This window comes from Polyodon spathula, chromosome 56, assembly GCF_017654505.1.
Source record: "Polyodon spathula isolate WHYD16114869_AA chromosome 56, ASM1765450v1, whole genome shotgun sequence".
NCBI classification, from domain to species: Eukaryota; Metazoa; Chordata; class Actinopteri; order Acipenseriformes; family Polyodontidae; genus Polyodon; species Polyodon spathula.
The window spans coordinates 710,996-736,682 of record NC_054589.1 but is presented as its reverse complement, the minus strand read 5'-3'; the positions used below and the strand labels follow the sequence as shown (position 1 = coordinate 736,682).

The window sequence follows — 25,687 nt, the reverse complement described above, 5'->3', positions numbered from 1 at the left end:
AGTCATTGTTATATTAGGTGAAAGTATACACACCCGCTATTTCAGGGCTCCAGTCAAAGCACAGCAGGTGCTTCGTGATGCAGCTCTCTCTCCACCAGATATTCTCACGCTCTGCTGAACCCCTTCCGATGCAACCCCTTATAACTGCCTTAAAGGGATAGTCCGGCATTTGGCTGATTATATAAAACCACTAAATTTTAACCACCCATTTACACAATTATTAAAGCAATGGCAAATACTTTATTTTCTGTTCAGGTAGTAAAATGAAGTCTGTCATTCACTCAGCACAATGCTGTGGTATAACTGCAGTTGTCTCTTTAAAGAACAACAGTGCCATCTAGTGTTTCATCTTTGTAACAGCAGTATCTCTTAAACAGTGGTACTTGGGTTTGCGTCGAGCTGTTTGAGAGCTTGTTTTTGTGTGAACTTGTGTTTTAAACTTGTGATATGTCAATATCTAAACAGAAATCTATAACTATGTTTAGAAAAAAAATATTGTTATGCTATTTCTTTTAATAATTAAAACATCTGACACACACTGTATTAACTATCTTACATTCAGTGTGTATTATGGATACAAATTCATATTGGAAAGATTTTATTGAGATGTAACTTGCCCAATTACTGCAGTGCATTTGAAATTCATGTATTAACATTGCCTTTTTGTTCCTTTGTTTGAATTAAGTCATTTGTGAAGGATTACATGATACCTATAGCAAGATTATTACTGGGCCTTGACACCACCCCTGGGTCAGGATACCTGTGTGCTGTGAGTATACAGTGCTTTGCAATTCAATTCTGTGGCAAAGCGTGAATAAAGGAAACTTGGCAGTTAGAGCAGATGTAATTCCATCACATATCTTTAAACAAAACTTACAAATGTCCTGCATTCTGATTGGCAGCTATCATTCCAATGCCATCTGGTTGAACCAATGATTTCGATTTTTGCATAAATGTAGCATTTTAGTGAATTATACTTAATAGTTCTCAGTGTGTGGATCTAGTGCATGTTTACAGTTCTGTATCAGTCCTCAATTAGTCAGTATGAATATTGAAGAACAAGTCAAAATATGTGTTTATGTTGGTGAATACACCTGTGCAACATATTTAACCAACTATAAAACCTCAGTTTTGTTTTGGTGCTTAACTGGTGTTCTTTTGATTTATTGTTTTAATCAGATGAAGATCACAGAAGATGATTTGTGGATTAGAACGTATGGAAGGTTATTCCAAAAGCTGTGCTCATCCAGTGCTGAAATTGCCATTGGCATGTACAGGACAGAATCCCATATGTTTGCAACATCTGAGGTACGATACTATATAGCCTCTCGTTTGTTTTTCAGCATTTTTGTGAAAATTCTTGCAGTGCACCACATTCTTCTCAATTTTACTAGGGGGCAGACCTTGCTGACAGCCCAGTTTGTTTCCATTCCCCAGAGGGAACTGTATGGAGCTTTCTGTCTTCTTAAAACCAGCTTGCCACTTTGTGTGCCAGATAGACACCTGCCACATCATTGTCAATAGGGTGTCAGACTATCATAGGCAACCAGAGAACATTTTTGAAGGGCATTCAAAGGCCAAACTGTCGACCGGCCCATTTCAATAGGGCTGAGTTTCAGTAGTTCGAAAACGTGTAGCAAACTTTATAATGCCATAACTTGTTTCTGTTTGATACAACATTTTATGTTCAGAACTATACAAGTTTAATTGTTAAGTATAATTTTGGGCTTAAGGTTTTCTTCCAAGTGTATATCAAGCTGAAGGAGTTTTCATTTTCTTTCTTTCTTTTTTATGATCTATATCAAGTATTGTATTGTCACTTTAGAAACTTTTATTTCATTTGATATGTGTAACTTGGTTCTAATCCTTGCAGAGTTATAAGAGGCAAAATGTAAGTAGAGAAACGCGTTGATTTAACCTGATTAGTCTGCAGGGTGTTTAAATTGTTCTGGAGGGACATGTGAACATTCCTGAATGATGACCAGGGTAGAAATCTTAGGAACGTTTAAGGTCCTTTGTGAAACATCAGTAACATATCCAGTCTTCATATCCTAAGATGTAATGTCCACATTACATAACCGATCTCAAGAACCGTTCTAATTAATCCAGCTTAAAGCGCCCACATTGAAGTATTGTTTCTGGCTTAATGCGTGGAAACACCATTAAAATAGTTTGGTTACAGTTCCAACAGCACAATGGACAGTGGAAATTAATATGGTAGTATCCTACCATGCATTGTATTTTTTGTTTACAACCCCCTGAATATGGAGCCTGTGCCCACAGCAGAAATAGCGCTTGTCAGCATGAATGTGCCTTGATTTTGGCACCTGACCACGTCGCTCCACGATCCACCATTTTACAGCAGAAGCCTCACAAATGGTATACAGTGAAGCTGTATTGATCACCGTTCTCATCTCTTTCAGGCTCCTGCTCTGAGTATTTGCCCTGCCTGATGCAATCTAATTTGGAGCTGGTTCTCGAGTGCAGTATTAAATGCTCTGGAGTGCAGATGCTAACCGTATTTAGTATTTAAGCCAGTTTAAAATTGTCTAAGTGCCTATGCTTTTTGTTCAAACGCTGTATTAATCTCAACCCATCGCAGGCAAAGCTGTTTGCGCACTTTTCATTTTGCATATACTGTGCATATGCGTTATTTATTTTATTTTCCTTTTCAGTCACAAGACATTGGTCCACAGGTAAGCATACATCAACACTTCATGTTTTATATTGAATGTTTGATGCCTGCTTTAAAATCATTTTTAGACACCTTGAACGGAACCTCTTTTTGTACCCTGGGTGAAATGATTCATTGTGTATCGGTGAATAGGGTTACTCCCTTACATGGTGGGTAGCATGGTACAGAGGTTGTGTACCGTCATACGTGACTAAAAGCACAATTAACATAGCGCTACTTAAACATGTGATTTATAGCTGGCATGAGTACATGCTTCTTTTGTCTCATTTTAAGTTTTGCCTTTAAAGTCAAAGAAAACCCCACAAGTCAAGTAAAATGAAGAACAAGCATGAACTCAAAATAAATTCATGTATTTTATAACCTTTTAAATATTAATTATGTGATCTGAGCTTCTCAGACTAATCGAGAATGTGATGTTAATACAGCCCTAGGCCGATTGTTACTCTGTAATGTACTTGTGATACTTTTTCATTTTAGCATAGAATGTTTAAGCTACATTATATGTTTTATCTCTGTATGAAAAAACAAGACAAATACATTAAAACATAAAGCTGCAGTTCTGATCTTCAAGCTGTGAGAACATCAGTGATTTTTATTTCCTTCACCACAAAAATACTATGGGGTAACCTAATGACTGTTCTATTGTATTTTAATAAGTATATAACAGGACTACATATGGACGCAGGGTTTTCTTTGGCTTCAACATAATAGTCCATTCTTAATGATCATGTTATTTTCTTACCCTTCACACAAAGAAATTGCCTATCAGAACAATCATGTGTTTTGAAATATGTGTTGTATTGTGGCCTGCGTATTGTGATGTGTACGGAATTGTGAGTTTTCATCTGCACCATGAAACCAGTCTGTGAAACTCATCTTATTTTAATCTCAAACTGGGGCTGCCACTGGTTCTATCTGCAGTCTACTATCAAATCTGCATCCTGACAGCAGCAGCGTGGTGTGCAGGGTGAGTCATACAGCGCAGGCTGGTGTCCTGGCTGTGCAGAGTCACCGTTCTTCCCAGGGGACTCCGAAGGAAGAGTCGCATTGGCTCTGGCGCTCCCGTGGGTTCGGGAGACAAAACCGGCAGGGACTGCTTCTCATCGCGCTACAGCGCACCCTGCTGGCCAGACACCCAGTGAGCTCAGAGCGGACACCTGCAGGGCTGGCCTTTGTCACCCAGAGGCTGGTAGCTCGCTGAAATTCGCTCTCGAGTTCCTGGGTGTAAAAGAGGACCTGGCAGTGGGCATCAGAGGATGCCCACTGAACCTTCGGATTTCCTGAGCTGTGTAGGGAATTGCTGCTGTGAGGCAAAAAAATAATGGACATTCCAAATTGGGGATAAAATAATTAGGCACACTAAATTTTAAAATAAAATATATATATATATATATATATATATATATATATATATATATATATATATATATATATATATATATAGTAATGTAAACTGTCCAGGTATTCTGTCTTATATAACACCAGAAAGTAACTGCAGGAATCTATACAGTATATTGGATAATAAGAATGGAGTGAGCTGTAAAAGATAAATATTTTGAATTCCTGTAAAGCAATCCTCCGCTGTTTCTACCAATACTTTTATTTCAATTATAGAGAATAACTGTGGTATAGATGTAGGCCATAATTGGAGCACCAAAGACTATTCCCGCTTAGGGTTTTCCCTGGATCCTGGTTTTGAGGAAGGTGTCCCAGGATTTCAGTATGATTTCCCGGAACACTCAAAGATCCTGCTTTTTAATCTTATCCCGTTTCAACTCTTGTCCTTCTGTATCCATGTAGATTATACGGCAACACCACAATGCCAATCCCGTAAATTGACCACAAGTTAAATAAATCAAGATAATTAATATTACTGCAATGATATTAGTTAGTTGTCAATTCTATAGTAGTATTATCAATGCTACCTAATGGAAGACTATAGGATTTCTATCTCAGAGGTAGCAACACTATTCCTGCTGCTCTTCTTAAAAGGCTTGTACAGATTTCATCTTCTCCCGTTTCTTTAATAAAGTCCCAGATCTCCATCAATGTTGAGGAGTGTGAGGACACAAGGGACGTGAAAGAACCATGGAACCAAAGAGGCAGCCACAGGAACTCCACCTCCAGTGACCAATCGGAGCACCCGTTACTGAGGAAGAAGAGCATGCAGTGGGCACGGCGACTGAGCAGGAAAGGGAACAAGCAAACGAGTAAAACGGAGCGAATCAGCCAGCAGAGACTGAATCTGTACCGCCGCTCAGAGAGACAGGAGCTTTCTGAGCTGGTGAAAAACCGAATGAAGCACCTGGGTTTGCCTACCACAGGTTACGGTAAGTCAACCACTTCAACCACTAACGGTCATTAGATCTCATTTGCACCAGCAATTACTGTAAAACAAGAACTACGCGGTAAGAAAATAAACTCTGGTTTTAGGTATGCTGAGATGGGCTGAATACAAAATACAGTGGCGGTCTGACAACAATAAGAAACCTCTGAGATCGTCTCAGCAAATCAGGTTCCAAGTAGAGCAGTCATTATCCCACAGCAAGATGCCTTCTTAAATATAACAGGACTTTAAACAGCAACTTAAATATCAGGCAGCCTGAGCAATAAAGATCAGAGTAGAACCTAAAAAAACACATCTAAAAATGACTTCATGCATAGAAACGTGTTTGATTTATAATGTGTAAATGTAAATGTGTAAAGCATTCTTGACAGTGTAAATTTTAAACATTCTTGACAGTGTCAATTTTAAACATTCTAGACGGTGTAAATTGTAAACATGCTAGACAGTGTAAAAAGTAAACATTTTTGTTTTACAGTATTTCATTTCTATTAACCCAGCTTTTTTTCCTGATGTATTTTAATGAAAATGTTATCCTTCTCTTAATATCAGTCAGTGGCTGAGACTATGAATATTTTCCTTTAGTGCAATAACAAACGTGCATGTTGAAACTTTTCATTGCGGGCCGAGCAGAAAAAGCAGCTGGAAATCAAGAAATCCAAAATCTGTTGCGGTCATGTGGTCTTATTAGTTCAAAGCTTATTTTCGCACCAATGATGGTCTGTAAAATGAATTGTATGAATAACGTAGTACACATTTTAATTAAGAAAATAAAATCTGTGTTTTTGGCATTGCTTTTGGTACTTTTTAACACTGCAAATCGACTCTGCTTGTTCATGGGGGCTCCAATAAATGTGAACCAGCATGGAGCAGAGGAGGGACTAGATTGTGTTGCACCTGGAGAGACCTTTTAAAGGGAACACGTTTCTGCAAAATGAAATGTTTGACTCCACGGTGATAAGGGGAGGAGTGACGTGATCCTGAAGTTAATAGAGAGGAGACTAATGTAGTTACTACCTTTCGGTTGCTTTTAAGAAGACAACTAAAGAGTTGATTTGATCAACATACATTTGCTTGAATACATAACATATTTTTGTAAAGTGTTTTAAAGTACCTGTGAATCATCCTAGATCGCATGAAACACTACAGAGGCATGACATGAACATTGCTGTCCTTTACCTGGCTGGCCCTCTGATGTAATTCTCCACAGATTCTCTACTTGCTCCCCCTGCTGCTCTGCTGTTTCCTCATTCCTGCCATCTCCTCTCACTATTGCATTAGATGTCCCACCCCCCTCCACTCTTGAACTGCTGTTACCACTGCTAGCTGATTTTTCTCTTTCTTTTTCTCTTTCTCTCCTTCTCTCCTGTGTGTTTGTGCGTTTTCCTCTGTAGAGGATGTAGCAAATTTAACTGCCAGTGATGTGATGAATCGGGTAAACCTAGGATATTTGCAAGGTAATTCCTCACCTGGGGAACAGAGAGGTATTGAAAGCACACTCAATAAGGACGGAATGCCAGCTCCAAACAAACAAGCGGAGAGTTTCGTAGTCTCACAGGCTGGATTGTGGGCCGACTCTGTGAAAAACAATTTGCCTCATCTCCCAAAATGTAACAGCCCCACAAAACCCAGTATCTTAAGATACTTCTCTATTACCGTTTACTTTTAGTATGTTGATAAAACGGTAATATAGTAATTGCATACTGTAGTAGATGCTTACATAGTTGCTTGCATGCAACACTATACATCACTACAATTAAGCAGTCCAAGGACGTTATAAAGTCAATACTAGAATTCTATGACCAAAACATACATTATAGTAAGAATTTTTTTATATACAGTTTTGATTATCAGATGAAGCTCCCAAACCCTTTTTATGTTTTTTTTCTTTACAAAATTGTCCTTATAAGAAGCGTGTGTCCTCTAGTTCCGAAGTCAGATTTGAAACCCAGTTCTAATATAGTGCATGTATTTATAATAGTCAAGTTATATGTGTTTGTTTTATAGCTGGCATTTCTTTAAGTGTGCTTGGGAGTGGTTTTGTCGCAAAACCAGGCCTGAAATGTGGTTTCACTGAAGTTGTATTCCCACTGTATTGCCTTATTTTATTTATTTTTTGTTAATTAATAATATATATATATATATATATATATATATATATATATATATATATATATATATATATTGCACAATTCAGTTTAGTAAGCTTAAGACCGTGAGAAAGGTTCTAATTATAAACCAATTAATAAGAGAAGATAGATGAGATGGGGTATATTTAACTGATCTAAACTGTCCTGCCATAAATAATTTAAAGAAGGGGACTTTGTGAAAACCAGCATCTGGAAGAGTGTGAGTCTCTTTAGTGTATTTCAAATGTAAGTGCAATGCCTTGCTGGCTCCTACTTTAACACTGAAACAGTGACAGTATGTAGATCTGCCACTGTTTCATTGAATAGAGCCCAGTAGAGTGTTACTGCCCCCTCTGTGTGATGTTTTGCACACTGGCTATTTCAATCAATACTTCCTACACTGTCAAAAACTATTTTGGCAATAAAACTGCATCAGATCTTGGATCGTCATTGAAAACAACACACTAAAATGTATCTTCCTTCAAGTTGTCCAAATCGTTTTTATTTAGCCATAAAACAGGCAGACTATCCTGAGTATACATTATTTTGGGTTGATAACAGACAAATATTTTGAAATAAGGCAATATAGTCTGCCTGTTAAAAGAACACCAAGCGATGTTGCATGTTGCCAGGGAAACAAACAGCCTTCATGAAGCAGGAGTACCTGCCTGAGGCCAGGTAATTCTGAACCACAAATTACTGTCTTAAAACTGGACGAGGGTGGAGGGCGATGCAGAATCAAAAGGTGCTTTTTAACTCTTTCCTGCCTACTTGCATCCTCTTTCAAAGCATTCAAGCATTTTATTACAGACATCTATCCAGAGTCATTGTATGTGCATTTCAAGGTACAGTACAGCTCAGTCCACTGGTACAGCATGCAGATTGCACCTGGGCGTTGGAGTGGAGGGTGGAATCAAACAAAACAGGAAAGTGTAATGCCGTGTCGATCCTGTCCGTTTGGAAGCTACAGCCCGCTTACCTTACTGTAGGAAGGTGTATTGCAAGCATGCTGTTGCATTAGTGTATATGACTACAGCATTTCTTTGTCCTTGTTTCCAGAATCTGAAACAACTCTTTATTTAAATGCTGTATCATTGAAAAGCAGTGAAATGTGGTTTTATTTGAATTTCATATGAATAGTTTAAAACAAATATAATAATACGTTTTTTTTTGTTGTTGTTATGTTTTTGCTTGGCATGTTTCATTCATTGCATTAAACCCATTCTTTAAACATGCATTGGCATTTTGCTAAATCATATCTCTATAAAACTAGAATTTTAGAGCAAGTAGTTTCACGCTACATTTTCTGTCCCGTTACCTTTTTATGACGCTCACTATAGTTGTTGATGTTTCCAATTGAGAATGTGTTTCTCTTGTTGTGTACAGTTACATTACAATATTATATTGAGTTTTAATGCAGACAGTTTATATATTGTGATGGATAAGGTGTTCCCAGCAAAAGGGGGGAGATCCAAGACTATATTATTACAGTAAACTGATGACTTTAAACTCCACTCCCCACCCCCACCCTACCAACAACAAAAATTGGAACTGTAATAGTTGCATGAAGACTGCAATAATGCTACAGGTACCAGCAGTACCAATACAATGTAGACCTACATAGTTAACACAGGGTATCAAATGTTTGCAGGTGTTTTCCTGAGCTTGTGCTTATGTAATAATCAGGCCCTCTGTCAAGTATCAAGAACAAATGAGCTGACAGAACAGGGTCCTAGCTGGTTCGGATCTGAGAATCTACTGCATTTAACTCCTTCACGGTTCTCAGTTGCTGTTACTGAAGTAACAATGAAAGTGGCCCATGAACACTATTGGGCCTATTCTCAAAGAATTGTACTCAGTCTATAATTGACTGTTTATGTTCAAAGCTAGAGTAGCTGGGCAGATTATTGCAAGGGCTGATTAATACCAGCTTGCTATAGATTATACACTTTATCATATCAGATGCATTCTTAATGTTACTTACATTCAGTTTAGTTTTTTTTTTTTCACTTTTTTATGTTTATCATCATGTCTTGGTGACTTTTTTAAAACTCAGAAGTTTAAAGCACCCCTTTGGCCTCAGTAGAGCTCTCCAGAATCATCTTTAAGTACACCAGAGTCTCACCATTAACCTAGTTATAACACGTACAGTGTAACACATTTTTACATAAGAAAAGCTTAATGGCTAAATTCTGTATGTAGATAATTCTAAGAGCTCTGCTAATGCCACAGGCATGCATTAAATTCAGAGTTTAAAAATATCACCAGGGTGTGGAAATAAAAACAGAAAATATTACAGTCAATCTAAAAACAAATGGTAAACAGATACCAAGTTGCTCTTAATTTATTTATTTGAAAATATGGCCTCTGCTTGTGAACTGTGGCTTAATGTAAACCTTAAAAATGTTCCCATGTCTTTTGTTCCATCCAATCTGCCTTTATTGAACATTCAGCTTCATCCAGCATTGATCTCTGAGCATGATGATGTGCTTCATGCTCCTTCACCTGAATTGCAACAGCTGTATAAATGGTTCTTTGGCTCTGAATGCTAGTGTGATGTGCATACGTCTCCTGATTGGGTGGTGTTTGCATGTTTCCTGCATGGAAACAGGTGACTTACCTGGACAGTCACAGGTCAGAAGGCTGCCTGCTGCATGGGCTCAGGCAGGAATCATGATCTGGTTGTAACTGTAAGACATTCTCTCCCCTTACTCGCTGTGGCATATTAAGTGGCACTGTCAGGTGGGTGTTGTCAGGTTAATGGATAATGTAACATGAATGCTCATATTTACTAACACAGTGGCTGCACACATTATTTCTGAGATTTGCGGTTGTATATTAAGTTGGTCAATATGAATGTGTCAGTTGTATTACAGTATTTATATTGAAAGTATTTTATAAAGTAGCACAAGTTATGAATCTTGGCAGGTGAAATCCCGTTATTCCCATATGTGTTAAGGCTAACGGTGCTTTCAAGATCATGAGTTTAGAAGCCCTGGCCTCTCTTAGACTTTGCTACGTTAAAGTTGATTAGCTGTAATTTTAAAAGAACGCACAGTATATGTATTGTGCATGGGCTGTATATGTAGATTTTTCACTTTTTAATTTAAAAAAGTAAATAAATAAACCCAGCACTCTTAATGACTGCATTATTTCCCCTGTTCAATAAGACTGATTTTCTGCTGCAATTACTGGCCAAATCCATTATGTGTCAAACAATTCAATCTAGTTTTATTGCTTCATACTGTTCCTCTCATATATTTCAGTAGGTAGCATTTTCCACACCATGGACATTCATTCACTATATAGCCTTCAGATATGTAGTTTTGAAATCAGTTTTGTTAAGGCAAACATGTATTTTCATTTTGCAACATACTTGGAATTACACTAGGTTAAAGAATGAAAGTGTCAGAGTTCTAGAATTACTGTCAGGGAGGCACGCAAACAGAACACTCTGTTCCCTAGAGTAGTATCAGGTGTCACGTTTTAAAATGAAAATACATGTCTTGTTTATTTTGAAATGGCACATTTGATACCTGTATAGTCAGTTGTGTGACAGGTAATAAGTGTTTTGTTAGACACAGCCTCTCTAATGGTGTTGTCCCATGATGCGTATACCAAGGAATCTCGTCTTTAAAATGTATTTGAGTCGATGTTCCGTGTGATTTGATTGTTATCAATGCACATGTTATACACATGCTGAATATTCAGTCAACACACTTCTTTGAGTATGATTTTCAATTGTGTTTTGATAGAACTTTTTTTTTTTCAATTTTCTATTTGTGTGATTTCAGGAAGATGAGAAAGTTGTACAGTAGGACCAGGGATTTTAAACTGAAATACGCTCATTTTCTGTATTTCCATTTTGTTCCAGATGAAATGAATGACCATCAGAACACCCTGTCGTATGTTCTTATCAACCCTCCGCCAGACACCCGGCTTGAGCTCAATGATATAGTGTAGGTACCTGCAGTGACTTCTCACTCCACTCTCCACATGTTCAACCCTTCTGGGGGCAGTGGCATCGACGGTATTACCTTTTGAGGTTCACATTTTGTAAAAGGTCTCCTAGCGGCTGATGAGTTCATAAATCAGACATCAGCATAAGACCCGTACTTCTATCTTGACTACTGCGCTCGCTCTTTAGTTGAATGGCAACACGTTTGTGTTTGAGCTATATGGTTTGCGGTTCGTGTCCAGCCCTTGCGTTTCCATTCAGTTCAACGGATTGAGATGCCAGTTGGTAGATGATGTGGTAAGAAGTTCATATGTTGGCATATGATTGGTATCACAGTGGTGTTAACCAATACATTTAACACATTATATACAGTGTAAGGTTATTTATATTTATATTGTAGTTGTTGATTTTAAAGAGTGCTTCTTGTTTTGGGTTATTTGATGGTTACAAACATATATTCAGATATGTTCAAGTTTAAAACATGTCATCTATTAGTTTACATTTTTAGGAATTTAAAAAACTCTAACACCCATAGTTTTCCTGTTTTTTTTCTGCATGTTTGACCTACAGCATTATTCACTAACATGATCTACCCTGCTTGTAGGTACCTGATCCGCTCAGACCCTCTGGCTCATGTTCCTAATGAGAATGGAAAAGGTAGCTTCGGTATGAAACAAGACTTTAGCAGTGAAACCAGAGATGAAACGCAGCTCTGAATTCTGAACACCAGCCTTGAACATGCTTACTGCCATTTACTTTATAAAGATGCATGGAAGTGTGCTGGCATTACACACCCACTGGCTAGAGACAGCCACCTTCCCTGGGAACCTAGGAACTGGGAACAGAGAGGAGAATGATCTGGAAAACCAGAAGTGAGAGTGTGAGGTAGATGAATGGGAAATGTGCATAATGAGCACCACTTCATTAGATCTGCAGTGCAGTAACTGGAGTGAGAACCCAGGCTTTGAAATCGTGTTGGCATTTTGAACACCGGCCCCTACTCACAGAGCTTTTAACTCATTACTTACTTAGTCTGTTTGTATGAATAAAATACAGTTTTAGATTGTAGTTCATTAACAGCAGTCTAGGACTATATCTTATTGATATGTTATTAAATAAAGAGAAAAAGATGAATAAAAGGTTAATTAAAAATATTTAAAAGTTTCTGATTAGGGCCCATCGTCGTTGCCCCTCGTATTGAGTTGCTGAAGATCTTGTGGCGTCAGTCAGGAGAGATCTTGCGATTTTAGAACTAGCTTTTTATAATAGATTAAAAACAGCAGCACATACCACAACATTTTGACTTGGTTGGCATTGGCACTGGACTTGCCTTTCAGAGCACTTAGTGCTGCCTCGAAATGTGATTGATATTTCGTTGGCGAGCCGCATGGTGTGCAGGGTGAGTCATACAGTCAGGAGGTCGCAGGTTCGCATCCTGGCTGTGCAAATTCACCAATCATTGGCCTTGGTGCTCCTGCGTTTTGGGAAGCAAAACCAAAAGGATCTGTTTCTCCGTATCGCGCTACAGCGGACCCTACCAGCCAGGCATCCAGTAAGCTCTAGTGGACACCTGCAGAGCTGGCCTTTGTCCAGAGGTCAGTAGCTCACTGACGTCTGCTGTCAAGTTTCTGGGTGTAGAAGAGGAAACTGGCTTGGTTGTGGGATCGGAGGACGCCCAGTGTACCTTCAGTTCTCTTGAGCTGTGTGGGGAATTACTGCGGTGAGGGGAAAAAAATTATTGGACATTCTTAATTGGGGAGAAAATCAGGGGGTAAAATAATATATAATAAAAAAGATCATGTTGGCAGGAGTATTTAGTTTCCTGAAACTCCACATAGCTTCAAAGATCTTCACCTCAATTATACTCGGACCAGTGATTTTAAAGCCTTGGTTATTGCCCAGAGAAAAAGTTGATCTAGAAAATGTTTTGAATAGCAAATACTTTATATATCTATGTGTTTAGTATTTGTGTTCATTAGGGTTTATACCAAATGTTTGAACCTTTCACTAAGCATATATATCTAAGCATATATGTGTTTTAAGCAATTTCTAAATTACGCAACGGCTGCTAAATAAAGGACCGTGTGTTGTTTGAACGGTTCTATGTCCGTATTGATCTAGCAGTGCCCTACACTAAAGATAGCTTAACCTTGACGTAACTCACCTCGGACGTCCAGAAGTAAACAGGTGAATATCAGGGACTTCAGCACCCCCACTGGGAATCTTGTTTTATACAGCTGATATTTTTTTTTATTTTTACTGGAGACGTGTGGATATAGTTACAGATATGCAACATGTTTAGTTTTTACCATATCACTTATATCATGTAGCAAACCCCCTTTTTGCTGAACACGGAAAGCCACACATTACAAGCTGTCTTCTGAAGTAGGAATGTAGCTCAACAGCATGTAGAGTTTTGTAGTGTTGATATTTAAGATTAAACCCGATCAATTCAATTAGTATGATACCTTGAATGCTGTGCTATTTGCTATGCTTTGAAAGAATCAATAAAAGTAGTAATTTTATAGTTAATTGAAAAACCAGCCTTTTCCTATATGGATCTCTGGTGCCAAAATTATATAGGAAAACAGGTACAGTGCTCCCTGGACATTTCACAAGTCCAGAATTCACTAATATGGCTAATTTACATTTCATGTATTTAGTTTACCCTTCATAGCTCACTGTTATCAATAGTCCAAGTTTTTTGATGTGCAAGTCTGATAGCAAAATAGAGGGAGCACTGTATAGGTTAAAAACTTGAAGCAGTCATGGAATCTTTACAGAAAAATATTGATTGTTTTTACAAAAAATCAATTTGGATGTGTATATTGCAAATGTTATCAGGAGGGAGCGAGAAATATACAAATTCAGAGGTACAAAAGTAGTGCTTTGTACTTCATAGCAGCTTGGCAATAGGATCAGAAGGTACCTTGTTAAGTGCCAGTGGTTAGCAGGTGTGCTTTGAAAGTGGTAGACGTTTGCTAAAATTATAAAAGGGGGGCTTACATTGTGGGTTTTTTTGCCATAAATATTTATTTATATTAAATTCCCAGTCGCTGTCTGGTACACATTTAAATTATACTGTACTCTAGCCTACCCAGGCTGTTTATAAGAGTTATTTATGTATAGCTGTACATAACCACTTGAGATTTTGTCAGCTTAAAAAGCTGACTGGTTTGATTGTAAATTATGATTTTTTTATTTGTGCGTGTGTGTGTGTCTGTGTGTATGGATGTATTTAAACAAACATTTTCAATATGGGAACTTGTTTAGTAAAACCTGCTTAAAATGTCCTTGCCTGAATTATAGTAAAAACCCTTTAAATATAAAAACTCTTTGCACATGGGAATGGATTCTCTATCATACGCATACGTTCTGCTTTTCATTGTAAAAAAAACATATCTTTTATACAACCCGGCCGACCGTATAAATATAGGCATGTTTATTACTTCTCCTGTATAAGACACTGAAACTATTTCATATCTTAATTTCTGGTTATTTGTGTTGAGGGTTAAAATGGGAAGACTTCAAACGTGCTGTGTTTTTTTCTTTTTTACAGTGTCCAGAGTTTTAGCTGTTGTACTACAAGGACTAGAATGTTGGTACAGTGCTCAAGAGTAGCATATCTAAATACCACCGCCACAAGAAAGCAGTCAAATATGAACATTGCTGAGACAGAAATAAACGTAATAGACTAACAAGCACTGTTGGATTTTGTGATTTTCATAACCTGGGCCTTTTATTGTTTCTGTAAACAATGGCATTATATTGATCCACAGCTGATCCATGGTAACTGAGTATACCCCAGTAAGTGTGAATATGTACAGTAGGACCAAGGCTTTAAATAAAATCTTACTCCTTAATTGCATAACCACAAGTGTATAATCCCATTACTGTTTTTCAGTGTGTTTTTGGGATTTTACAATTTGTTTTACATACCCGCCCTGACTGGGGTCTCACCGCAGTCTGGTACACGATGGATTACTGTTTACATAAACTAACATAGTGCTCAGAATGTCCCATATATAAAGGAATGACTGGTCTACTTTTATATATGTTTGTGAGCTGACAATCATACTTCTTTCTATGCTAATGAACAATAATGTCATACAAATTCCATTATCCTGCTGTTTATCATAACATCACTCCTGTTTTTTTTTTTAATTGTATCGATTTTATCGTATTTTAGATACAAATAGTGCCAATGATTTGCACTGAGAGAACAGTACCTCTGAAGAGAGTCTTAAGCAGCCTCTTGAATCTATTCAAAGTTTGTAACATTACAGTATTTGAAAACTAGACTTTAGAAACATTCCATTTCTTGGAATCCTTTTTTTTTTTTTTTTTTTAAACTGATGATGTGATTTAGATTAATTTGACATAGGGACAGAAACTTGAACTCTCCCTAACAAACTCACCAGGGTCCACTAGGGGGAGCTGTGATGCAATGCAGTATATCTACAGTAAGTACTGACGCTCTTTAAATCTGTATTGACCCAAGAAGTGATTTATAAACCCACCTACTGCATTGGCATTACTAAATTTAATAGAAATCCACTGAAATACTGTAAGGTTATAAATGGCGGCTGTATTATGGGCCACCACTCTTTAGATGTATTAAAATAGACTGCGTTTAGGAGGTGTATCTGACACAAGTTGTACACATGGTTTCATTGATTGAAATGTGTATAAGATATTAAAGGTAAAGTAAAAGTCTGAATCAACCTGCTTTTCTTATCAACATGCCAACTACTGTGTAACCAAATAACGTAATCTGTAGCACAAATTAACAAAACATTCCTGTTATTTGGTCAGTGAATATTCACGTATTACAAAGCACTTTAGCACAGCTGTAAATATCAGACGAAAGGCTGTAAAAGGTAATGGGGAAATTTAAAAAAAAGGTAATATTTCTCACACAAATGTGCGTGCATTTTTCTGGAGAAACCCCTGCATTATGCATGCGACAGCGCAGTTTGCATTCGCTCAAGTTTACAGCAGTGTTGCTGCAGTCTGTCCAACACTGCGACGCATGGTACTATAATCATAACAGTTTAATAGCGTGTCTGACATACACGACTGCTGTAGTTTTATTAATCGTTTAAAAAGGAACTCCCTTGTAAATCACTTTTGTTTAAAATAAAACATGCTATGCCTTTTGAAATGTCTCCCAGTGTTCAGTGTGTTATATGAGAAGTAGATCACTAACTTTTCACAGCTCTTTTGTAATTTCTTGACAGTGGGGGAGGGATATACTGTATATTTTAACTAATCCTTCGTCTGGGTGAGTTATGAAAAATCACAAAAGGAAAATAAATGTGTATTTATATTTGAAAATGTAATATGTGTACATTTAGGTTCGTTTCAATGCATCGTCTAAAATTTGTAAAGGATCATGGAATATCAAGAGCCTAAAAAAAGTTAAGAAAGTTATTTTGAAAACTTAAAAGAATTGTTTTATAACTGTCTCCTTTAAGACAAATTAGTTTGAAAAGCTGTGTTTGTTTCAGTGTAGTCCTTCACAAATTTGAATAAAATGTGGCTTTTTTTAAAACAGAATCCTAGTTCTGTTTCACTGTGAAAATTCCTGTAATTTAAACTAAATTTATCAGACATTTTAAATATTTATTAGCAGGTTTTCATTTAAACTGTACGTCACTGTATAATTTTGACATATTACAAATGCATGTTCTTTTGATGCCAAAACATTCACAGGAATGGGTGTGTTTCAGTAAACAGGGTGCAGGATTTCAAACAGAAAGTGCAGATTATTATATGAAGTGTAAAAGAATAAACCATTTTGTACAATTTCTTATATGAAGCCAATTACTGTATGTGAGAATTCAATAAAGTAGCTGCATGCAGCCATTAACTATTCCTCGAGTCGATTTATTTCATTGAAGTCACCCAGCTTCTAAATAATGTAACTAACACCATATATGGTTAGCGACACAGGCTATACAAAAACATGCATTCAAAGAGTGACTGGTTTGATATCTTTAAGTACATAAAGCAGAGGTTTACATTTCACAAGATCAACACTTGCAAAAGTAACATACTGCATGTGCAGCCTTTTTGATACACGGTACATAGATCAGACTTGTATAAGATAATACAATGTGTGTAAGCTTTCAGTTGCTGTTGTATATCATCTTGTGCAGTTTCGGAGAGAGGATATGAATGCTCAAATTGTGCACAATTATTTCAATTATAATACGAAACACCCTACACTACACATAACATATTAATTATAAAACACAGCAACGAAGAGTGTATTCGGGAACTACAATTCAACAAAGTGTGTATGCAACTTCAATTCTGTCATATGTTATCTGCACAGGATAACATTTGTACACAGGATAAGATGCATTGAAATTCGGACAATCGTTTAGCGATTGTTTTACTGTACTGTACCTGGTTGACACTCTTTATTGGTAACAGTGACTAGTGAAATACTGCTCATGATGACAGCTGTATGTCTGCTTGTAATTCTAAAGACTTCTTAAGCTGACACAGCACACTGATCACTGCCAGTTCATCGTCTTCGAGAAGCTCCTCTCTCTTCGGTGGTGTGTGCTGAGCGTATCTATCCTGGGAAGAACAGCTGCTGCCGGTGTCGAAGTCATCATCATGCATCAGCGCTGTGGGTCTGTGCTGTTGAACCGAGATGTTATGTATTCTCTTCCCTCTTACTTTCTCATAGTGAAGGTTATACAGTGTGCTTATCTCATCGACTTCAGGGAGAAGGGTCTCGATCGTATCCGAAAATTTGCTTTTTACCCGGTACTTCTGGAATTTCTCTTGATGTATCCCTAAACCGGAGGCATTCTTGAAGGATCCGCTTGTTTGAGTGCTGTCACTTTCTCCTACTGTATCCGGGGGAAGGGAGGTAAGAATGCTATTGACCTTAGGCTTGTCGCAGTCCACAGGTGTGACACCATCAAGGTCTAGGGGCTTTCCTTCCATTGGTTCATTTTTCTGTGAGCTTTGTGACACTCTTGCCATGGCAATTGGAAGCTTGAAAACTGACATATAGCTTTTCTTCCTGGGCTTGGTTTGAACAGGGGCGATGGATTCTTCCAATTGAATTTGAGCAGTGTCAGCGGCATCGGGAGCAAAATGAGAAAAAGATTCATGACTTTTTTTTGCTTCTTGATTTTTAATCTGCCACTCGCTGAGGCAGCCGTTGTGATCCTTGTTGCTTTTGAAAAAGTCTTCTCTGTTTTTTTGCTGCTGGTCACTGGCAAAGCAACGCATATCGTCAAGGTTTCTAATGGTCTTCTGACATTGCATTGAATCAGTGGCATCCAGAAGCTTGTATTTGAGAGCACTTTTTTGTAGATTACTGTTTGAAAAATCAAAGATGTTGCTTACTGGAACACCACTGTTCTTGTGTTTCACTTTTTCTTCAGCATTTGGTGAACTAGTGTGGCCACACTTCTCAACCATCTCCATATTGAAGGAAGCAGTAGGCTTCCCACTAAAGTATAAATAGTCCATGGTAGGAGTAGCTTCATCAACCTCTTGATCATTCTCTTCCTTTACCATTGTGCTGAATAAGTCTCCATGTGTTGTTCTCTGATGTATTTCAATATCATCTTTCTTCAATTCATTTGGATCGATGCATTTCTCAGTGGTGGTGGTCTCATTGTCACACTCTGACATCTCTGTTGGAAATGCATCTTCCTTATTTTGGAGGACCCATTCTTTTTTGTTGTTTTCAAATAGTTTGTTTTCCAGAAACACGTTGGGAGACTTTAAAACTGTTCCTGCTTTACTTATACCACCCTGGATTTGAATGCCAACTTTATTCTCAAGTAAAGAATTCTGATACCATGGTTTATTTTGCAGCACAGCAGTCTCTTTAGAGATTGCCTCTGAATGTCTCATATCGTCCAGGCTTGAACTTCTGCCTTGAAAACCATGGAGTCTGGGAGGTGAATTCAAGTCATTTTCATAAACTGACTCAGAATCTGCCATAAATGCTTCCTTGCTCTTGCAGCTCTGCGGGTCCTTAGTATTGCTTGACATATTGTCTGCACTTTTAATAAAAGACTTTTGTGACGATGTGTTAGTAATGTGAGCATCATGCTTGTCTGTTAAAGCAGCCTCTGATAGTGTAGACACAGCGTTTCTAGTCTCTTCTTGTTCTTCATGTAACATTTGCATTGCAGGTAAACACTCTGTTTCATTGCAGGGCTGAATACAGACCACACACTCAGCCTTGTGTTCTTCAATCCCTGCCAGTTTATGTAAAGATGGCACAGGTATTGGGTTGGCATTGAAAGCTGGTTGAACATTAACCAGTTTAGGGACTCCAAAATAAAACATCTGGCTGCTGTCCCTGTGTGTAGGTTCAAGCCTGCATGGTCCTTGATTAGTAGGATCTTTCATTACTGGCAAACTGATACTGCTCTTGAGCCCGTTATGCTGGTGTGAAGTGCTCTCTGCGTCTTTGTCTTGAGAAGGTAATGGCATTGCACATCTCGGTACTATAAACAAACACGACAGACTTTTTATAAATACATTCTTTTGAAAAATGCTATTGTTTTGATGGTTTTAAAGGTAAAACAGCACATGGATTTAGTTCATCTTTCCTTGAATGCAGTACTATTCAGTATATTATTTAAATGTTATTTAAAAATATAAAAACAGAGTCATGTAATCTCCTGATCCAAATACAAAGCTGTTGATTTTTAATAATGTGTTAGTTACCAAAAATAACCAATCATTTAATGTAAGATTTGTTCAATGTAGAATTTACTAAAATATTGACCATTTAGTATTTAAAGGATATAGCATTTCTTTTTAAATAACTAATATTTCTTTGACATATGTTTTAAGTTGTTAATCAGATTGTTAATTATAACTATAATAGGTGAATCTAGATCACTCTTTTTAGCAGTATTAAAAGTCACAACTTCACCTAAATTCTCAGTATTATTTCCAAGGGCTCAACCTGCTTCTTCTCCTTTCCTTTCTCTCCTGCAGTCTGATTAAGAGGTTCACTGTGAGCATGTCACTGTTTCTCAGGAGCTCACTATCGCAGGGAGGTCGGGTGTGCGAGACCTCATCATCCAGCTCTGCTGGAGGAGCATTTCGAAGTATTTTTATGACTTTCTTGGCAGTTGGGCACGGTCTGGTCTCATCACAACAATTTCTATGGTACTTCCAAAACTTCTCTCTGGTTAGCCTCTCTACAATCTCTCTATCTTTGGCATGCATTGCCTTCTTTTTCCTATCCAGTGCCCTTGGATTTGCATTACTGTTAGTGCCTGAAACAGCAGGGTCCTTGTGACCCTTACCCCTACAAAGATGACCAAATGATTGGCCCTTTTCCTGCGCCATTGACCACACAGTACCTTCTTTTATCTCTAGAGTGCCTTTTTCATTCTCAACCCAAGATCTGCACAGGTTGCCTTCTCCATCACTGCCATCGGGCTGTCCAGTGATATGGCGCCACATCAAGTCTTCATACGCTTCATTTGAGTATCCTAGATCACCATGTTGAAGGGTATTGTCAGTCCTTGATGATAAACTGTCAATGGAAGTCTCATAATCTTTCAACAGATGCAGCCCCTTGTCTGCTCCCCCCTCTTTGTTGTGACGTTTGTCATTCTTGGATTCAGAGTAGTTATTGAGCTCAATATTACATGTGGTGATTCTGTTTCCATCCTCCTTGAGGGACAGGCTCTGGTTACAGAAGTGAAGGTTGTTCCAGGTTTTGCTTCTTTTGCTGGAAGGGTTTCTTGTGACATCATCACCCTTCAGATTTGGGTCGTTGTTAGTTGTTCTCTGCACTTCAGCACTGATGTTTCCTGCATCGTGTAAGTAAGGTTTGTAGGTTGCGGTACTGGGATCTTTGGGTGGAATTTCAATATGGTGAGCAAACTCTGTCTCAAAATACTTTACCAAATCTGTGAAAGAAAGGGAATTATTATTATTATTATTATTATTATTATTATTATTAGTCGTCATAGTTTTATCCACAAGAAACAACAGTAAATATTATAATTCTGTTTGATAATATATCAAATCACACCCATTATAAATCACAAAGCCACTCTCAGCCAATCGTAAAGCCACATTTCAGAACATTCCAGCGCATCTCATATTGCCATAAGTCCCATCTTAAGTTAATAAGGGAACCCTGTCTCTTTTGGTACAGCGGGTTTGTCTCTATGGGTGACAGAACCTCGTGAATAAAAGAGAAAAAAAAGTCTTACCTATTGATTTGGTATCATTCACGATTTGTGTTTTCCCAGTCGTTACTTGATGTACTGTGCCAGCATCAGGAAGTGTGCCTGGTGCTGTTTTACACAAGCGAATCCCATCTCTCTTCTGACAGCTTCCTTCCAGCTCAGCCTCCTGGTTTTGAAGATCATGCGCCCCATCAGATACACCACTTGCAAGCTGTGACTTGAACTCGTTCTGCCCTGTGCAGCCGAGCCCAGAGCTGGGAGGGTTTTGTGAATGCATTGCATCTGTCCACAGCTTATTCTCAATTCGCTCTCCCACAGGTGCATTTTCATGCAAACTGGTACTGGGGTTTACTGGGTTAGTAACACCCCTTTGTTTCCACTGCTTTCTTATCGCACAGCTAGTGACGCATATGAAGAATGCCAGCACAAACCCACCTATGAGACAAAAATACATTAGAAACATATTAAAAAAAAACTGAATTTGAACCATCAGTACTGATATATCATCCACCCCGAACTCCAGATCAACACAGTTAAGCATTAATGAAGCCATTCTAATAGACCATATGGCACTTAACAAACATCTGTTATCAAGCAGAAATGCCCGCTTCAGAATATATCAATTCTGCTTGGAACCAAATGTCTATGAATCAGTTTTGTAAATGAACTTCAATGGCTTTTTGTACTGGATTGTATTTGATTGTTTCAATATTTAAAATCTTCTGCAGTGTGATACCGGTAATGACAGCTTTACACTAAACTGGACAGATATCCTGAAGAATAAGCAACTTTTTCTTCTCTTGAAATGATTGGCACTATTGATTTATGTTAGCCTTGGCTAATATTCTAAATCATCATCTATTGAATGCACATGCTGTCCAGCTGGGAGTTAAGAATCATATAACTAAATATTAGGTAAGAAATTGTGACGCTTATTGAGCTATATCCATCAGACAGCCCTTGTCTACAGCATACAATGTGGTTTTAGGAGTTTGTATCAAATTACCTATAAATCCATAGATCCACAAACGGCTGGAGATTTGACTCTGTGGGCTGCCAGTTGGATACCCGGATTCAGTTGAATTTGAGTTGCAGACAGTTTGATAAACAGTGAGAAGTGGACTTCCCTGTACCTCTGATGGACTGGCACAAACTACTCTCTCGGGGGTCTGAACTTTGTCTTTCAGCCTCCGCAGGAGCAGCACAAAGGCACAGGTACACCTCCAAGGGTTATCATGTAGCTGCAATAATAGTGTAGAGTCTGGAACATCAGGGAGCGTTTCTAAACCATTCTGAAACAAGGCAATTCTCATTAGATTCATCAGAGTGTTGAAGGCGTCATTGTTAATGAAGATTATTCCATTCCCTGACAAGTCCAGCTCCACCAAACTACTCATACCTAGAAACGTCCCGCTTGATAAATAGCGTATGTAGTTGGAGCTGACATTGAGTTCTTGAAGCTGAGATAAGTTTTCAAATATTCTCGGCGGAAGGTAAGGTATCCGGTTGGAGGCTAGGTTTAGCTTCTCAAGCCTCACCAGATGATTAAACCATGATTCACGCAGTGTGTCAAGTGCGTTACTGGTCAGGGTAAATTCAGTGAGGTTATTTGGACCAGTGAAAGCCAAAGCTTCAATGCCACAGCTTGTGAGCCTGTTATTGCTGAGATCAAGGTATTGTAATCTATTGGACTCTCCAATGGCAAACGAGTAGTTCCGCAATGTTGAAATGGGAAATTCATTTATAGACAGGACGTTCAGGTTGGAAAAGTTTCTGAATGCCTCTGCTGGTATCTGGTCTAGGGTTCCCGCACGTAGTAATATCTTCTCAGTTACGACGGGTAAACCTGTTAAAACTTAAAAAGACAAAGCATTACTGTGCTAAGAGGGTCGATTTTTCTTGTGAATAAACATGGGGAAAATGTAAGGATCCCAAATACATATTGTATAAACAACCAAAAACAGAGGGGATAACAGATCAATTCAGTATAAATATCAAGTCTTAAACTGTGGGCATATTGACAAATTAGGAAATGCTTTCGTATGCCTTTACAAAAATGTTTTACAGTATAGGCTCATAATGCTATATAGGATCATAATTAATGTTGAGAGTTGTTATATCTATTGTATGTCAATGAAGATACAGGATGTATTTTTGCATGCAAGTGTATCTAGCTACTTATAAAAATGGCTCTTACCTTCCTGCAAAGAGTTAACTTGTGTACAATCTGCCAGGCCTGTTGAACAGAATTTACAGTTTGCAGGGCAGAGCTGTACAGGTCCAGGCAGCAACACCATGAGAATGCAGACATGCATTGACAACCCTGCAAAAATACACAACCATATCAATGGTCTTTTCAAGGATAATCATCATATCATACATGCCAATTTAGTATAGGGTAGACTCAACACCAAAAAGTGCTGTATGATGTTGATTTAATTATGAGGCTGTTATTCCCAGACAAAAACTATTTCCCTTGCCTTGTTATGCAAAACAGCAACATATTTATACTCTCTTAAATAACAGGATTCTTTAAAAAAAATCACCATCTAATTCAATGTGCCTCTTAATAAACTCTTACAATCTTAGCAAGATAAACATCTTGATTTAGATTCAATCACATTGTTTTTCAATATCTTTTTGTGCATAAAACTAGCCATTTTAAATTCAAACAAATGAAACAGTGGGTTTCATTTATGACAACTACTTTGTTAGTTATTTGAAGTTGAATTAAAGTATTTAAAAAAAAAAAAATAGAAATCATGAAACCACATAACCAGCGTGAAAAACAGAAACACACAAAACTATTATTTGGGAAACCTTATCTTTGACAAAGGGATTCGTCAATGAAAAAAATCTTATATATTGATGAACTTGTTCATTATGCTAAAATGTAATATTTGTTGAAGACATACAGTGAACTTTGTTATTTGTTTATGGTGAAAAACAAGTACTACAAAAATAAAATAAGAACCAAACCCGTCCATAGCCTCTGGTACTTCTTTTGTGCAATAAATAGGATTAGAGATACATTTCCAACAACCTAGTGGGTAGTAAAAGAGCTTTGAATGTCATCTTTGAAACAAACTTCTGCTCCACATCAGACTGATAAAACATATTGAAATCTCTTTGTAATGTACTCTTTTCCTGCGTGATGAAAGGAAATCTCTATTTTAGTACACATCTTATGAATGTTGTCATTAAAATCTTGTCTAAAGACTGCTTCCTCTATGTCCTATTGGGTTCTACTCTATAGTAAACACATTTTAAAAAACTATCACTAGTTGCTCTCTATTTATTGAATCTGAAATTATCTTAGACTTGCACATTCTTATTGAAAGAACTGACAATCTTTTATTCCTTTAGCATTCAGATTATTAAAATGTTAAGCCAAACAAACAGTAGTAATATACAATCTATTGAATCAAATGTATATTTTTGGGTAACTTACAAACAGAACTTACCGGTACTGCTCATTTTTAGGGATGTACTGGTAGCTTGTCCCGCACACAGTCTAACTCTGATGTCGCTTCTCATCTGGTTCTGTATCTGTGTCCCATTAACCGATGCTTCCCGTTTCTGGGGCTTTAGAATTTCTGTTTTCAGATGAATGACTCGATTGATGAGCCATGTTACTTACCGGTTACCCATTAACCCAGACCTGCAAGCCCAAACAGGAATGCCAAGTTACACTTTATTTAAAATTCAAATGCATCAGTTTGGGGTCTCGGGTGCACACTTGTTCACTTCAGCAGAGAAATTTAAAGTGTCCTCCTTTTCTTCTGAATGTTTGCAGTCAGCCGTGACTGTACGAACAAGGCAACAGCACAGAGTTCCAGCAAAACAGGGACATTAAAACTTGAAAGACTGACATCCCACTACCACTCCCCCGCCCAACCAATTGTTTTTCCATTTAAAACATAAGTAATGTGTTTTTCCTAAATTTAAAGTGTTAACTTAAATATCAATCCTAACCACTAGGAAACAGAATATAATTTCTCACCCTCCCTTAGCTGTGGTGATATCAGACAATGTACTGTGCTGTACCTAAAATGTGATTTTTCTTTTTGAAGCTAAAATGTATCCCCCCCCCCCCCCCCCCCCACACACACACAAACACACACACACACACTTAGCTTTCAGTTAAATGAATATCTTGTAAAATGCTAAATGCCCAGGTTATTCACTTTTAAAAATGTAAACCGAGGGTATTTTAACTGACACCATACCATGCAGTACTATACCATCAATTATACAGTAGCATTTCAAACTGCACAAAAGAGCAGGCAGAATTGTAAGACATCAACAAACAGCTCGATCCTGTAAACCATTTCAATGTTTGTTATATATAAAAAAAAA

The 25,687-nt window shown here is 37.7% G+C and overlaps 1 protein-coding gene across 5 annotated transcripts in view; it reads left to right on the top strand.

Moving 5' to 3' along the window:
• The window catches only part of LOC121307480 (potassium channel subfamily T member 1-like), a 75,815-nt gene extending 62,990 nt beyond the window's left edge, over window positions 1-12,825 (top strand). For 3 of the 5 annotated variants that reach the window (XM_041239652.1, XM_041239650.1, XM_041239649.1), the window contains 8 exons: window positions 686-769; window positions 1,180-1,308; window positions 2,676-2,696; window positions 4,728-5,025; window positions 6,434-6,496; window positions 9,899-9,910; window positions 11,043-11,127; window positions 11,731-12,825. In XM_041239652.1, coding sequence (XP_041095586.1) covers window positions 686-769; window positions 1,180-1,308; window positions 2,676-2,696; window positions 4,728-5,025; window positions 6,434-6,496; window positions 9,899-9,910; window positions 11,043-11,127; window positions 11,731-11,842 — 804 coding nt within the window. In that variant the 3' untranslated portion in view covers window positions 11,843-12,825. The remainder of the gene's footprint in view (window positions 1-685; window positions 770-1,179; window positions 1,309-2,675; window positions 2,697-4,727; window positions 5,026-6,433; window positions 6,497-9,898; window positions 9,911-11,042; window positions 11,128-11,730) is intronic. The other 2 variants (XM_041239653.1, XM_041239651.1) reach the window with 1 other exon arrangement.
• The last annotated feature ends 12,862 nt before the right edge of the window (window positions 12,826-25,687 follow it).